The sequence below is a fragment of the Suncus etruscus genome, chromosome 8, assembly GCF_024139225.1.
Source record: "Suncus etruscus isolate mSunEtr1 chromosome 8, mSunEtr1.pri.cur, whole genome shotgun sequence".
In the NCBI taxonomy this organism is placed as follows: Eukaryota; Metazoa; Chordata; class Mammalia; order Eulipotyphla; family Soricidae; genus Suncus; species Suncus etruscus.
In genome coordinates, this window is record NC_064855.1 from 1,638,414 (window position 1) to 1,655,095 (window position 16,682).

General features: G+C 54.2%; 3 protein-coding genes across 3 annotated transcripts; 1 reads left to right on the forward strand and 2 right to left on the reverse strand.

Annotated features, from left to right (window-relative positions):
• Positions 1-1,552: 1,552 nt before the first annotated feature.
• On the reverse strand, positions 1,553-8,653 carry TRIM17 (tripartite motif containing 17). Its single transcript, XM_049778087.1, has 7 exons — positions 7,816-8,653; positions 6,206-6,639; positions 5,613-5,708; positions 5,263-5,493; positions 2,595-2,623; positions 2,406-2,506; positions 1,553-2,211 (listed from the first exon to the last, which is right to left on the reverse strand). Exons 2-7 carry the CDS (start codon positions 6,632-6,634, stop codon positions 1,664-1,666), a joined length of 1,434 nt encoding a protein of 477 aa, XP_049634044.1. The 5' UTR covers positions 6,635-6,639; positions 7,816-8,653; the 3' UTR covers positions 1,553-1,663.
• A 3,443-nt stretch (positions 8,654-12,096) lies between these two features.
• LOC126015538 (histone H2A type 3) lies at positions 12,097-12,668 on the reverse strand. Its single transcript, XM_049778079.1, has one exon. The coding sequence runs from the start codon at positions 12,582-12,584 to the stop codon at positions 12,192-12,194; it is 393 nt and encodes a 130-aa protein (XP_049634036.1). The 5' UTR covers positions 12,585-12,668; the 3' UTR covers positions 12,097-12,191.
• Positions 12,669-12,881: 213 nt separating this feature from the next.
• On the forward strand, positions 12,882-13,465 carry LOC126015539 (histone H2B type 3-B). Its single transcript, XM_049778080.1, has one exon. It carries the CDS (start codon positions 12,901-12,903, stop codon positions 13,279-13,281), a length of 381 nt encoding a protein of 126 aa, XP_049634037.1. The 5' UTR covers positions 12,882-12,900; the 3' UTR covers positions 13,282-13,465.
• The last annotated feature ends 3,217 nt before the right edge of the window (positions 13,466-16,682 follow it).

Below are 16,682 nucleotides of genomic sequence, written 5' to 3' on the forward strand. Positions count from 1 at the left end.
AAAAAAAAAAGAAATTGCTCCTGGCAGGCTCGGGGACCAGATGGAATGCCGGGATTTCAAGCACCGACCTTTTGCATGCAAGGCAAATGCTTTATCTCCATGCTATTTCTCCAGCCCCTAGGCACTCTTTTTTTGTTTGTTTGTTTGTTTTTGGGCCACACCCGGCAGTGCTCAGGGGTTACTCCTGGCTGTCTGCTCAGAAATAGCTCCTGGCAGGCACGGGGGACCATATGGGACACCGGGATTCGAACCAACCACCTTTGGTCCTGGACCGGCTGCTTGCAAGGCAAACACGCTGTGCTATCTCTCCGGGCCCTAGGCACTCTTTTTTTTATGAAAAAAAAAAAAAAAAGAAAAGAAAAAACAGAAACACTGGGGCCTGAGAGATAGCATGGGGGGTGGGATGTTTACCTTACACGCAGAAGGACGGTGGTTTGAATCCTGGCATCCCATATGGTCCCTCAAGCATGCTAGGAACGATTTCTGAGTGTGGAGCCCAGGAGTAAACTCTGAGCGCTGCTGGGAGTGACACAAAAACAAACAAAAAGAAACACTATTTTGTTTTTCTTGGGGCCACTCCCAGCGGTGCTCACGATTTACTCTTGACCTTACATTTCAAAAGTCCAAAAGAAAAAGAAAGAAAAGAATAAATAAAAAACATTTCAAAAGTCCCTCCTGGAGGCACAAAGGGCACCATATGGACCCAATCAGCAGCCTGGCCTTGTGCAAAGCAAGTGCAATCCTGGTACAATCCTGTACTATTTTTCTGCCCACCCCCCCTTTTTGTTTTTCTTTATTTTTTGGTTTTGGGCCACACTGGCAGTACTCAGGGGTTACTTCTAGCTCTGCGTTCAGAAACTACTCCTGGCAGGCTCATATGGGATGCCAGGCATTGAACCCGGGTCCATTCTGGTTCAGCCACATGCTACCACTCCCCAGCCCCTCTAACCCCATTTTGAACTTCTAATAGACTTTATTTCCCAAACAGTTCAAGAACACAGTAGTTGCATCATAGAACTATAGCGTCAAAACTTATCTTCTTTTGTTTGTTTGTTTGTTTACTGGCTCCTCCATTGTATTTTTTTCCCTAGAGCGCTGCTCTTGCAGGACATGAATGACCACCTGCATTTCTGGGTGCAGGGCTGGGCGAAAAGCCAGAGGAAAAGTGTCTGTTCTCCTAGAATCATGACTCAGATTTTTTTTTTCTTTGATTTTTTCAGTAGTGGGGCTGAAGCAATAACACATTGGGCAGGGTACTTACCTTGTATGAACCCGCCTGGAGTAATCCCTGAACACAGAGCCAGAAATTAACCCTGGGCACTACTGAGTGTGGCCCCAAAATTAAAAGCACTCACTATTCTACCCTGAGGTGGACCCTAGAAAGGAGTTTCACTGGAAACCCAAGACTTTTCTCTGCAAAGGACGGTGGATTTCCTGAGTGAACTGACAGGAACGGGAGAGGGCGGTGACTGCGGTGGGCGTCTGTAGGGGCCCATCTTTCGACATGTGAGGGTGCTCTCGCATGGTGACGGACTGGCAGGCAACACAAACACAGGTTCAACCTGTTCTGTTTATTCGTGATTTCTGTACCAGCTGTGCTCAGATCCCAGGATAGCCTTGCCCGCCCCAGGACCAGGGCAGTGGACTTGGCCAGAACCCTATCCTAACCCTTTACCCACAGTGTCACAGTCGAGATGATCATCTGGCCCGATTTAGGGGCCCCGAGACAGAAGAAAGGGCGCAGAGGGCCGGGGAAGACCGCCTGGGTGTAGGTGTGCAGGTGTGAACCGTCACTCAGTCTGTAGAAGGACACCTCGCCAGCTTCGAAGTCCAGGAAGATGCCCATCTGGCTGGGGGGCTCAGTTAGCGTGATGGGGGCCAAAGCTGGCACCACAGGCTGGTACTTCTGCCCTTTGTACAGCTGCACTACCCAGAACCCGTTCTCCGGGGACTTGGGGACCCGGTCCTTCCGGCTCACATCATCCCGACACACGCCAAGAGCCCAGAGCGCCTCGCCAGCAAGGTTCATGCCCACCTCCCAGTAGTGGCGCCCCGAGGAGTATGCTTCCCGGCCCACAGCGCAGGGGTATGCCAAGAACCTGTCCTGGCTGCAGGCTGAGCCGTCGGTCGCCATGCTCAGGTAGCGCCTCTGGCGGCTCTCGTACAGCAGGAGGTAGGGGTAGGCTGTGGCGGGGTCCGGCAGCACCTCTTCTACCAGCAGCGGGAAAGGGATCTTCAGGGTCTAGAGTGGAGCAAGTCCCTGCTTCTCCCACTGCCCAGTGCAGCTCTCAGGCCCAGGGCCTCAGTGATTGTGCTGCCAAAGCTGCCCAGAGCCCAGACTGAGTGGATGCCAGTTCCTCCCTGGAGACTGTAGCCAGCTGCTGGAAATGCTGGGCCCTGCTTACCTTGGAAACTCCTAAAGACTTCTATCTGCCCAGGGATACTGCAGATGGTCCTCAGTTCAATGGCCGTGGTCTCTGGGTACTGCACGTTCACACTTTTCTTCCTCCAGGGCACAGGAGTCTCACTGTCCACTCCAGGCTCACCAAGCCCTCCTGTGCCCATCAACCCCTCCACTGTGGGCAGCCACATACCTATTTAAGGGGTCCTTGTCCTTCATATCCTGGAAAGCCAAACAGGAGGGACAGAGTGAAGCTGCAGACCCTGACCCTCTGTGTGATCCCTGCATCTCATTCTGCCCACTTTCGAGTAGCCCGGAATGCCCCTTGGGTGGGCCCTGTTCCTGACTCCTGGGCTGGCACTGAGCTTAAGCCTGCTACCACTGCCAGCCCATTTCTGTGTCCCAGCCCCTGCTGGACACATAAAGGAGTCCCCATCACAAGTGGGCCTGGACACATGCCAGAGTGGGCACTGTTGGGTTCTGTCCATCAAGAGAGCATGGAGAGGGACAATGAGGAGAGTAATGAGTCCTTCCTGGAGGGCTGGGGGTTTCCCAGGACCCTTGTGCCTCTCCAGTCAACAGTGTGAGAAGAATCTGTGGGAGATTCCTCTTTGGGCTATGCCTAGGAACAGTGTGTGTGTGTGTGGGGGGGGCACAACTCTTCCCACACAACACCTGGAAATACTTGACAGTGAAGGCACAGAGTACCAGATGGTGCTTTTCTTTTCTTTTTTTTTTTTTTTGGGTCACACCCGGCCAATGCTCAGGAGTTAATCCTGGCTGTCTGCTCAGAAATAGCTCCTGGCAGGCACAGGGGACCATATGGGCACCAGGATTCGAACCAACCACCTTTGGTCCTGGATTGGCTTCTTGCAAGGCAAACACCGCTATGCTATCTCTCCGGGCCCAAGGTGCTTTTCTTTAGTGCTCCTAGGTTACTTTGGATTTGAGGACATGGCCTGAAGGAGCCTCCCAGATGCTCTGGGAGCCACTCTTGGCCCTTGTTCAGGCCCAGAGGTGGGGATGTAGTGGGGGATGAGAGATGGAGCTTAGTGCTTGCCAGACAGTCACCTCAGATTTATCTCCCAGCAACCAGCTGGCTTTGTTTTCAGAGGAGGGGGTCACTGTGGGGCCAATAGGTGGTGCTGGGGGTGCTTCTGCCTGGGTCCTGCCTGGGTCCCTGGCCTAGGTGGCTTTTTTTTTTGGCGGGGGTGGGGGGAGTTACACCCAGCAGTGCTCAGGGGCTACTCCTGGCTCTATGATCAGAAATCACCCCCGGAAGGCTCAGGTGGGTTGCCTGGATTCAAACCACCATCCTTCTGCTTCTGTATGCAAGGCAAACGCCCTACTGCTGTGCTATCTCTGGCCTGAAGTGGCTTTTGATAAAGGAGAAACTGTCCCTGTGGTGATGGCTGTGTCCCATCCTGCAGATCACGTGGGCTTAGTCCCAGAGTTAGACCAGCAGGTGTTTGATAGCCAGAGGCACCATATGAACATGCACAGACAGGAGCACATATGTGAGACTTGTGGAGTGGAGGGGTTAGAGCAATAGTACAGAGGGGAAGATATTATTTGCTTTGCATGCAGCTGACCCAGGTTCAAGCCCCATGAGCCTGCCAGGAGTGACACCTGAACACAAAGCCAGGAGTAACCCCTGAGCACCATTAAATGTTGTTTAACACACACCCCTCCCCCAAATTAAGAACCTGTGGGGCTGGAGGAATATCATAGCAGGTAGGGCATTTGCCTTGCACATGACCAGCCCGTTTCTATCCCTGGCATCCTATAGGGTCCCCCTAGCTTTCCAGGAGTAATTTCTGAGTGCAGAGCTACGAGTAACCCCTAAGCATTATCATCTGTGGCAAAACAAAACAAAAACAAACCCTAGAGAGGGTCGTAAAGCAGAATATAGGTGCTGCTAGGTGTTTGGTCTTCCACACACTTTGCTGTTTGTAGGGTACTTATCTGAGACCCACCCATTTCTGGGAGGGGTCTTGGGAACCGGATAGTAGGTGTAACCTTACCTGCGAGACCCTCCCATTCCTGGGAGGGGTCTTGGAAATGTTAGATAAGGCTTGAACCAAGGGAATTCGGGCTTTTGGCTTTTTGCGCTTTTGGCTCTTTGCCCTTTCTGCGCTGCTGTGCGCTCTGGCTTCTGGGTTTCTGTGTTCTGGTCTTTGACCAGCATGGAGCCCAAAGGGAAGATGGCTAACAGGAAATAAGATGCAGGGCTAGCAAAATATTGCTGTGCTTGAAAGGTTATGAATAGGCCACACACACGTGGTGGCTAGGGCTTGAATAAAGATGATGCTTCCTAATGCCTGCATGTGAGTGAGTCTTGATTACGCCGATTACCTGGGCCTGGAATCCGCCAGCTGGATGGGGATGAAGCCATGTGGCTGGGGCCTAAGCACAAAGGCCTCCATCCATCGCCATCCAGCCCCATCGTTAATTATGTAATACAACACTGTTGACTGACCTAAGGCCACTGAATCTGCCCCCAGCTTCCATCTCTCTCCTGTGTGTCCCAACCACCTGCCCTGTGAACCACCTCCTGGGCAAGGAGGGGAGCAGAGAGCACCAGAGTCCAGCACTGCAGCCTGCCAGGCCCCACTGGGGGCCCAGGCACCCCACAGACAACCAGGACAGGGCTACGTTTGGTGAAGCCTCCACAGTGGTGACAGGAGGGGTTGCAGTGGGCCCCCGAACTCATAGGACTGTGTCTTTTTAAGCAGGAGAGCAGTCAAACACAGAGCAGCCCCTGCGTCTCGGGCCCTCCCTCCAGGATAGGGTGAACGAAAGTCACATAACTGAAGACCGAGGCCGCCCCCTCAGTTGAACTGGAGCAGCTGTTCACCCACCTGGAGCATTTGCAGGGGTGCCTGGCCCTCCTGCTCTTCCAGCTGCAGCAGCAGCATCTCCAGGGCCTCGCCCTGCTGCTCCAGTGCCTCCTTGGAGCCCTGAAGCCTGGCCATCGTCTCCTCCTCTTCCTGCTGCAACACCTGCAGGAGCTGCTGCTGCTGCTCTGCTAGCAGCAGGTTCACCTTCTGGAACTCGGCTGTGATGCGCTGCCGTCTCGCTTCCACCTTCTCCTGTGGGCAGGTAGCCCCGATGAAGGGTGCAGGGGACTGGCCCCACACTGGCAAGACCAGCAGGGGCAACCATCACCTCACACACAGAGGGTCCCACCTCAGGGCATTCTGGCACCTGCCTGCCATGCAGCCAAACGCTGCTCTTCCTCCGCCTGAAACCTCCTGGTTTTCGCCATCTCCTTCTGCATGTACTCCATGTCTCCCTTCAGCTTCAACTGCAGGATAAGACCACTAGTATGAGAGCATGCCAGGGCAATGCCCACTAGCAGGGACTGGGACGTGCCACCTGCAAACAGGCCCCTGAAGCATGAGGGTCCTGTGGAGTTGAGAAGCAGCACTTACATTGACTTCTCGACAGCCTCTGAGAAACTGGGGGGGGGGTCCCTGTGTGCCAGTAAGGTTGATGGGCTGAGGGAGCTGGCAAGCCAGCCATGGTTCCAGCAGCCTCCCCAAGAGTTCATGCTCACCCTGACCCCAGCCACAGCACAGCTTTGGGAGTGGGGGAGGGAGGGACCCTACAGGAATAGTCCCACGACCCACACTGCCGAGCCTGCCCTGCCTGCTTGTCTCCCCATGATGGTGGAGATGCCCAGGGCCTGGCCACTGCCCCAACATAGGTTTTTCTCTTGTCCTGTCTCGGCTCCCAGGAGCCTCCTCTCAGCCTGGGGCTCCCTTGCTGGCCCTCAGCCTGGCCCAGGTGTCAAGAGCCCACCTTGTACTCCTGCACAATTTCCTCAATGGGCAGCACCCTGTGGGCCCGATGCTCCCGGGACTCCCTGCAGACCACGCAGATGGGGGCCTGGTCATCCTGGCAGAAGAGCTTCAGCAGCTCCCGGTGCACCGGGCACAGGTCACTGCTCTGGTACCCTGGCTGCTTCCGGGCTATCTCGGCCATCTTGGTCAGCAGGCGGTTGGGCCGCAGGTTCCTCTGGGGGGACAGCTCTCGGCACTCAGGACAGGGGAAGGAGCCCCTCTGCCTTCTCCTTCCTTTCTTGCCTCTGCCTTTCTCCCAGGTCATCTGGATGCACTTGCGGCAGAAGTTGTGTCCACAGGAGGTCATCACCGGGTCCGTGAAGTAGTCCAGGCAGATGGAGCAGGTGGCCTCTTCCTGCAGCTTTCTGGCCAGCTCCACGGCGTCCATGGCTCCTGGGCACCAATACAGCGTCTGTCTGCTGGGTCTTGTATTTTTTTTTAGGTATTTAAAAAATTATCTTTATTTAAGCACCATGATTACAAGCATGATTGTAGTTGGGTTTCAGTTATAGAAAAGAAAACCCCTGTTCACCAGTGCTACCTTCCCACCACCAATGCCCCCCCCCATCTTCACCCTCCCTCACCCCCTGCATGTCTTGGAGACAGGCATTCTACTTCTCTCTCTCACTACCACTGCACTCGCCACTCTTTGCGGTGAGCTTCATATCATGGGCCGGTCCTTCCAGCCCTCATTTCCACTGGGTCTTTCTTTACTTAAGCTCCCTTTTACGAAGGCCGTAGCAGCCCCACAGCCCCTGCTTAGTCAAGAGTCCAGTCGCCTGACTCTAGGGTCCCCCCAGTGACATCAAATCGAGCCCCAGTGTTGGGCAAGAAGACTGCCCGTCTTTCAGCCCAAGCTGTCTTGACCCTTTTGCTCTGTGGTCACCTGGAGTAAAGAGTGGTAGTAGGATCCAGTTTTAGTAAGTAAAGGGGCTCGGTGGGAAAAGAGTTTCTGCCCGGATGCTCCCCTTATTCTGCAGGCAGGCCTGGCCTTTGGTCTTGGTTTCTGATTTTCCCTACTGAACCCATCACCAGTGCCAAGCCCTCTGCATAGTCTTTTTTTTTTTTTTTTTTTTTTTGGTTTTTGGGTCACACCTGGCAGTGCTCAGGGGTTATTCCTGGCTCCAGGCTCAGAAATTGCTCCTGGCAGGCACAGGGGACCATATGGGGCGCCGGGATTCGAACCGATGACCTCCTGCATGAAAGGCAAAAGCCTTACCTCCATGCTATCTCTCCGGCCCCCCTCTGCATAGTCTTGAGTTCTCTGGGCGGGCGCCAGAGCCGAGCCCACCCCCACCTGCCTCCTGCATCTCCCCAAGACCCATTCGAGGGTCTTGGCCTACTTGGATTTGGGTCACATCTGTGCAGGGCCTTGGGGGTCAGCTGCAGCTCGTGGGGAAGCTGAGTGCCCAGGGGCGCACTGCAGACCCAAGGGGCTGCCAGACTGCAGGGTGGGGTCTCTGCTCACCGGATTCGAGGCTGGACGGGGCGTGGGCGGGGACGACCCCCCACTCCCCTCCAGGGCTGCGCTCAGCGGTGCGTTTCCTGGGGGAACTTCAGGCCACAAACCTGAAGGGAGCAAGGAGGCCCCACAAGAGCTGGAGCTGAGCGGGGCGGAGCCGAGCCGGGCGGAGCCTTTGTGGCGTCAGTGGTGGGGAGGGGGAGCCGTAGGTCAGCGGTGACCAGAGCCGGGCACCCCGCCAGGCAGGAGATGCGGGGCGCTTCGGTTGTGGGCCCAGGCGGGGAAAGAGTAGAACGCGGAGACCCGACCTGCAGCACAGCAGGCCGTATAGGGGCGGGCCAAGGTGGGGCTCAAGGTAACTCAGTCTATTCAACCTGGACCCCATCACCGCAGGTTCTCCAGGTCCAATCAGTGCAGGACTGTGGTTCGACGGGAGAGTTCGGGGGTCACCTGCTCTCCCGCTCTCCCGTACACCTCCTGCAAAGCTTCAACCCGCCCTTTGCAGAAATCAGGGTCTGTAGGGCTGCGAGAAAAGTGGGACCTGGGGGCCTCCCTCAAGTTGCTGATTTTGTAGACCATTCTGTCTCCATTGGGACAAGAAATTGGTACCGGCAAAGATGGCTCCTTTCAGGATTCCAACGAAGCCCAGCAGGGAGATCAGGTGTCTTAATTCTCATCAGGCCTCGGGACTGCTGGGCTCAGACCCGAGATCTCTCTGCCCTGCCTCCCTTCGGGCCAGGACAACCTCACTGTTCCACTTCCAGCTCTCCAATCAGTTCCCCCAAAGTACACAAATCCCTCGTTTTTCAAGACCATACAGCAAAAACCATGGGCTGAACACTGGGCACAAATTGGCAAGAGAAGGTCTTTGGGGGTAGAGAAAAACAGCAGGCATAGACCTCCTTTCAGAGGGTCTTGAAGGCCACTTCACAGCTACTGCTATGAATATTCCAGGCTTTGTGGTTTTTACCCACTCATTTAGGAGCCTTCTAAAAGCTGAGGGATCTTCTCAGCCCTCACCAACTCTGCTTGTACCAACCGGTAAAGCATCTGTGCCAGGGGTCTCAAACTCGCAGACATGGGCCATTTGCGGCCCTCCATACAATATTTTGTGGCCCTAGAGGAATCTTTTTTTTTTTCTTCTTTTGGTTTTTGGGCCACACCCGGCGGTGCTCAGGGGCTACTCCTGGCTGTCTGCTCAGAAATAGCTCCTGGCAAGCACGGGGGACCATATGGGACACTGGGATTCGAACCAACCACCTTTGGTCCTGGATCGGCTGCTTGCAAGGCAAACACCGCTGTGCTATCTCTCCGGGCCCTAGAGGAATCTTTTTTTGTTGTTTTGTTTTAGTTGTTTTGGTTACACCCCCCCAATATTCAAGGCTTACTACTAACTTTGCACTCAAGGATCACCCCGACTTTGCTTCCTGCAGCCCCCAGGTAAATTGAGTTTGAGACCCCTGATATACAGGAAAGCTATCTGGGCTCTGCACAGACCCTCAGCTGTGACAAGTTGTCCAAGCAGCTTCTCACCAACACGCTTGCCTGACCCTGCCAGCTACCAGTCCTAAAAAGCCAGACCCAGAATTTGCTTAAACCTAATAAACTTGGAGGCAGGAGAGATAGCCTGGAGGTAATGCATTTGCCGAGCTTGCCAGGAGCGATTTCTGAGCGTAGAGCTAGGAGTAACCCCTGAGCTCTGCCGAGTGTGACCCAAAAACCAAAATAAATGAATGAATGAATGAATGACTAAATAAACCTAATAAATGTTATAAATCCCTTAGGAATGAATGGCCTTGTCAGTGTGAGCCTCTGCGATTGAGCCTATAAAGCTGCCAGGGAAGGAAAAGCCTCACATCCTGACCTTCTTCCCAGGCCTTCATTGGATTCTGTGGCCAATGCAGAATGATGGATCCGTTTCTTTGGGCATGAGGTTGATACAGGAGGAGTGTGGGCAGTGGGCTCAGTGGAATCACTTCCCAGGCACCTAGCCCCTGATGAGGGAGGGCATTTCACCACCGCTTCCAGGCTGAGCCCTGCGGGAGAAGCAGGTGAGCAACAAGCTGGACAGCAGGAAGGTTTCCAGGCAGGTCTCACTTCTCCAAAAGCAGACAGGTTTGCACATGTTTGTGAGATGGATCCAGCCCCGACGACACCGGCCTAGGTGCATACCCATGAATGCAGTGTGCCAGTGGGATCGCCCTGGGCATGACACACACACTTTGTGTGGATGATGCACAGGTTGGAGTCTTCATACAGCAGGACTGGCTGCTGACAACATAGGTTTGACTCTGCCCTGACAACTTGTCCCCAAAGTAAGTGCCTGAACCTGATTTTACAGAGGCAGCTGCCTTCTCATTGGCTGTTCTGCATGATGAAATGAGGCAGTGCTCTGATCGGCTCAAGGGCATTGGGGCACCTGTCAGCTCCTCTCATGTGTGTGGTCCAGGCTTTCCAACGGGGGAAGGGATTCCCTGTCTCCCAGTTCCCACCTCAAAACCTTAGAGGGTTGATTGGGGGTCCAGTTGGGTTCATCGTGTGGGTGTTACTTGTCCCCAAGGTGTTCCTTTCCTTTCACCCAAGGATAGGAATGGGAGGAAGCATCTATAAGTTTGCAGTTGGCTTTTTATATGATGATGGTGGTGGGATAAAGGCCATCCTAGCTAAAGGACCCCTCCCCAACCCCTTCAACTTTGATAGTGCTAGAAATGAACTGGTTTTTTTGTTTTTGTTTTTGTTTTTTTGGTTTTTGGGCCACATCCGGCGGTGCTCAGGGGTTACTCCTGGCTGTCTGCTCAGAAATAGCCCCTGGCAGGCACGGGGGACCCTATGGGACACCGGGATTCGAACCAACCACCTTGGGTCCTGGATCGGCTGCTTGCAAGGCAAACACTGCTGTGCTATCTCTCCGGGCCCAGAAATGAACTGTTTGACTCAAGATGAGACTTGGGTATCTCTCAAGAGACAGGCATCGATGAGACCCTCAGTACTTCCCTTCGGCTTCCTCTAGCTCACCGTGCTCTCAGAGCAGTCTTCTTCACCCCTGAGCCGTCAGCCCATCTGGGTCCCTGAGCTAGCTCCTGAGGGGACAAAATAGGGATTTGCTCTCTCCAGGTTTGGATGCAAGTGGCGGGAAGGGGGTACCTATTATGTTCCCTTAACCCCAGGCAGCTCTGCCTTTTGTGGAAAGGGCCAGATTGGGGTGCCCCTGCTGGCTTCCTTAGTGGGTCCTCTAATTCCTTTCATCTGATTATGCTCCAGTTAAGTGTGTGGATGATAGTATGAAAGCAAAATGCCTCTTGGAACTTGATTTCCAGTGCTGGGACAGACAACAGGCTGAAAGATGCTGCCATTCTTTCAGTGTACCTTTCCTGTGTAGGCTAGATCTACAGCCCAGAATATCACTGAATGCCCGGGGATGCTGACTTGTACTCACCGTCACAATAGAAACCAAAAGCGAGGCCTAAGGATTGCAGAGGTCTGAATGTGTTTTTTGAAAAACACTATGACCCTGGATGACCGGGAGGGGGTGCTATTAACACCCCCATTCTCAGCGTGTCTTACCAAGAGGGAGGTTTCTGGGATTCTCCAGCCAACCTAGTATTGCATAGAGTTCACTATTGCTTTCTGAAAAATCTGTACATTACATAACCCAGCTCCTACCACATCCACAGTACGCTTACCAAATTCAGAAAATCTAGTCTCCTTATCAAGTTACAGATTATTTTATTCTGAGTTTAGCGATCAATTAAGGGAATCTTGGAACGTTCGACCAATCCTAATCAGTCTATTAGAATTGCTATGACTATGCAATCTACACAATGACATTTTCTTTGAAAGCTTATACCTGAAGTGAAATCAGTCTGTCAGGGATGTGGCTCAGTAGTGAAGCAAAAAATGCCTCAAAAATGTCAGGGACTTGATTCCCAGCACGACACCCCCCCCCCAAAAAAAAAACCAGATAACAAAACAATACAAAAAAAAAACAAAAAACAATCCAGAACCTAATAGAAAGATTATTTCTCTCAGCAACAACCCCACCCTCCCAGACTAAAGCAAGAGATCTTTAAAGGAAAAAAAAAATCTTGGCAATTTCAAATCAATACTCGAGACATTGAAAAGGAAAATCATAAGATTCTCTGGCTGGTCAGTCGCAAACGGTTTCAATATTTAATCATTCTCATGCCGGTGGGGGCCCAAGAGGAGCCAGCAGCATTCTGCTCTGAGCTTGCAGGCCGGGGTGGGGTGGGATGGGGTGAAGGGGGGGGCTTGACACCTTCAGGGTGGAAGAGATTCAAACCTGGACCCCATCTGGGTGGGCCTTCCGGAACCACGGCGACAGAACCGAGTCCACCCGGGAGCTCGGCCCGGTGCTCGCTCAGCAGTGTGGCTCTTTTCCCGAAGCGCTGGGTGGCTCTGAAAAGAGCCTTTGGGGTGTGTGTGTGTGTCCGGGGCTGGACGGGGCTCGCCTGGACCCGCGGCCTCACTTGCCCTTGGCCTTGTGGTGGCTCTCGGTCTTCTTGGGCAGCAGCACGGCCTGGATGTTGGGCAGCACGCCGCCCTGCGCGATGGTGACGCGGCCCAGCAGCTTGTTGAGCTCCTCGTCGTTGCGGATGGCCAGCTGCAGGTGGCGCGGGATGATGCGCGTCTTCTTGTTGTCGCGCGCCGCGTTGCCCGCCAGCTCCAGGATCTCGGCCGTCAGGTACTCGAGCACGGCCGCCAGGTAGACCGGGGCGCCGGCGCCGACGCGCTCCGAGTAGTTGCCCTTGCGGAGCAGCCGGTGCACGCGGCCCACGGGGAACTGCAGCCCGGCGCGGGACGAGCGCGACTTGGCCTTGGCGCGCGCCTTGCCGCCCTGCTTGCCGCGGCCCGACATCCCTCCGGGTACCAAAGGATGCAGAGGATGCAGAAGGATGCGCAGAGGCTGGACCAGCGCCGAGATAACGGTCCCGGCGCGAGCGCTTATATACGGCCGGGAGGGCATCCAGGCGGCGCGCTCCGATTGGGCGGCGAGCGAGCCAATCAGGAGAGGCCGCTGCGGCCCTCATCTGCATGAAGCTGACGTATCCCCGCCAGCTCGCCCAATCCGGAGCCGCGGATGCCCGAGCCTTCATTTGCATACGGGGAGTATAAATAACGGTGCGCCTCGGCGGCCGCTCCCGTTCTTCCCGAGCGACCCTCGCCATCTCATCATGCCTGATCCGTCCAAGTCGGCCCCGGCGCCCAAGAAGGGCTCCAAGAAGGCGGTGACCAAGGCGCAGAAGAAGGACGGCAAGAAGCGCAAGCGCAGCCGCAAGGAGAGCTACTCCATCTACGTGTACAAGGTGCTGAAGCAGGTGCACCCCGACACGGGCATCTCGTCCAAGGCCATGGGCATCATGAACTCGTTCGTCAACGACATCTTCGAGCGCATCGCCAGCGAGGCGTCGCGCCTGGCGCACTACAACAAGCGCTCCACCATCACGTCCCGCGAGGTGCAGACGGCCGTGCGCCTGCTGCTGCCCGGCGAGCTGGCCAAGCACGCCGTGTCCGAGGGCACCAAGGCCGTCACCAAGTACACCAGCTCCAAGTGAGCCCGCCGCAGGCCTGCCACCCCACCCCAGCCCCGGGGCGGCACCCAAAGGCTCTTTTCAGAGCCACCCATCTCGGTCCAGAAAGGGTTTCGAACACGGTGCGCGGCGAGAGTGAGTCCCCCCACTCCCCAGGGTTGGGCCCTGCGTGTAGGGCTCGGACCTGGTTGAGGACTGCGTGTGTCTGTTGGTGCAGAGTGTGGGAGCTGCTGCTGGTGGTGGACGGGGGCGGTGGGCGCCGAGAGGACAAAGGGAGCTCTTCCCCTTGCCCTCCCGCTCCGCCCCATCTCTGGGGGGCTGGTCTCCGGCATCGTGGCGCTTGTGTTCCTCGAGGGTGACGCCCCAGTGATGTCACCCGCCGAGCACACTGGCCACGGACGCAGCGACACTGCGCGCACCCTGCCTGGACCAGACTGTTTGATCCGGACAAGCAGAGCAGATTTTTACCTGGCTCTGAAGCCTAGAAAGAAAGCTTTCAGAAAGGGGGTTAGCAGGACCTGTGAGCCCACCCCTGCTGCAGAAGGGGAAGGGGAAGCCAATTGAAGATGGAAATCGTTTACTTTTTTCTTTTATTTTTACTTAAGCAGTTCCTCCTCCAACCACATCCTAAGTTCTTTGATACTAGAATAATGCGAAACTCGGAACTTTATATTTTTTGGGGGACATCTTGGCTGTGGGAAAAAGCACAGTGGTGCGAAGAATTTGCTCCAGAAGGCATATTTGCCCTTTTAGTGGCCCCACGTTTGTGTTTTTTTTTACCCCCTCCGTTTTTGAGGAGGGATTCCCTCTCCAGGCAAGTGCTGTGGGTAGGGTGCTTGCCTTGCATGCAGCTGACCCAGGAGTCAGTTCTGAGTACTGCCAGGTGTGGCCCCCAAAACCAAAATAAAGATTTGTGGACCACGCTGGATAAGAATTGGCTGCTGAGCAGAGATAAAGTAATAAAGAGAAATAGTGATAAAGGTATGGTATCCTTTCATTAATAGTCCAATTCAGTGTCTAAAGGAAAAGGGGGAGGGAGGGTGGAAGGGAAACTGGGACACTGCTGGCAGGAAATGTGCACGGGTGAAATTTGTACACTGTAAGATTGAAACTCAATCACGAGTAACATTGTACCATGGTGTTTAAAAAAGGGGTGAAGAAAAAACAAGACTTATATGTGGGCCATATAAAGGGGTAAGATACTGTAAGTGCTGACCTTTTACTGACTATGACCTTTTGCTGACTATGGTTCAGTCCTTGGCACATACCCCCAACACACTTTAAGCTCAAGGGCTACTCCTACTTCAGTGCTCAGGGAGCCATATTCAGTGCCAGGACTGAAATTGGGCCTCCCCCAGTCAAAGCCTGGGCTCCAGCCTGGTAAGCCATTTCACTACCATCAGTGATGAGACAATTCAGATGATTTGGGGGCCACATCCAGCAGTGGTCAGGGCTTACTCCTGGCTCTGCATTCAAGGATCACTCCTGGTAGACTCTGGGAAGCAGAACTCGAGTTGTACTTGATGACCCAGGTTCGATCCCCAGCCTGTCCAGGAGTAATTCCTGAGCACACAGCTGGATGTGACCCCCAAACAAAAAGAAACCTAATAGAGCCAGAGAGACAGAAGGGGTTAAGGTGCGGCCTTGCATGTGGCAGACCCCAAGATTCTTGGAACCCTGAAACAACTTGACTGACTGACTCCCTAGCAATGCCTCTACTCCTCCCCTCCAAGGTCCACAGACAGGCAACGGGAAGTGTGTGTGGTATGAGCCATTTGGGGGAGTTAGGGGGAAGAGACCCTAATAGGGTCCATCAGAATAGCTCCCAAGCCCCAATGGGTACAAACCAAAAGAAAAAAAAGGGAGGGAGACACCAACCCTGCGTGAGAAAAGAGGTTAAAATGGACAACATACGTGTGATTGCTCCAGCTGCTGTGTGGCGTCCTTTGTGACCAGGCATGACCAGTTGTGAAGTGTTTTTAGTACATAGAGTCCACACACAAGGTGGGTCTGCTTGCCTGCCTGTGTGATTAATCATACCATGCAGGGTAGCTTCTCACCTGTGCCCCACTTGTTTTTGTTCTGTGTTGGGGTCTCACCCAGCAGCATTCAGGGGTTTCTCCCGGCAGGCTCGGGGGACCCAATGGGATGCCGAGATTTGAACCACCATCCTTCTGCATACAAGGCAAATGGCTTACCTCCATGTTGTCTGGTCCCCTGCACCCTACTTCTGACAAAGGCACTCCTATTAGGCTTGCACCTATTACATTACTTCAAAACACACTATTGTGTATTCCTCTTCGGTCAGAGGAACACCATCTAATTTCAGACACTTTCGTTAAGTGATGCAGGGACAGATGATTGATGTTTGATTATTCCCAGGGGCAACTGGGCTGAAATCAGAAGGAAATTCAACAGTGGAGCAGAGTGGAAAAAAAGGCAGGAGGCCTATTTTCTGGAAAGCGAGGTCGGAGGGGGCCTTGGATGTGATCTTAGCCCTCACCCTCCCACAGTAAAGGAGGGTGAAGACCACGAAAATCTCTGACTTTCTCTGAGTTTAGGGCTTAGCTTTCTCTCTGACCCTGCCCACACCTAAGCTCATCACCCCAGCTGAGTTGCCTGAGTTGCCTGTCGCACTGTAGGCCAGGCTGAAAGCCCCTTTTTGAACCCAGAAGTGGCTCTGAAAGACTCCGATGGCTGCACTGCACTTCCTTGGAGCTGGTGTGTTTGGTGCACAACCTTGGCGCCCTCGTACGTGGCATGCCAGGCCAGCTTGCCGGGCAGCAGCAGATGCGCGGCCATCTGCACCTTATTTTTTATTTGTTTTTTGGGCCACACCCAGCAGCGCTCAAAGGTCATTCCAGGTTCCAGTTAACTCCTGGCTGGCTCAGGGGACCATCTGGGATGCTGGGCGTTGAATCCCGGTCAGCCACCTGAAAGACTAGCGCCCGACCCTCTGTGCTCTTACTCCGGCCGGCCGTAGGCTTCTGGCTGTCTTTCTATACCTTAGATGCCTTAGTCGCCGCCTTCTAGACTCGGGAGGCCCTGCAAGGCGAAGCAGCACCGGACAGATGCTGAGCTGGGGACACCCTGGGCGCTATTATATCATTTCTATATTTAAATGAAGGCTCCAAATTCCTCAAGCTCCATTGGACAGGAGCCTCGCTCGCAGAACTTATGTAAATAGAGGATGCCAGTTCGTCGAGCCTATTGGAGGATAGTCCAACCAATCCGAAGGCTTGTCTGAGGGGGGTCTGCTTTGCATCTTCCTCCAGGCCCCTTGCTGCATCCCAAAGGAAGGGGCTCGGTTTGGTCCCGGAGTCTGGACCACTTTCTCCAAAACGAGCACAGCCACGTTTTAATCCCTTGGCACGATCTTCTCTGAAGACAAGGCAAAGAGCATTATGGGGTTATACCTGTTCGAG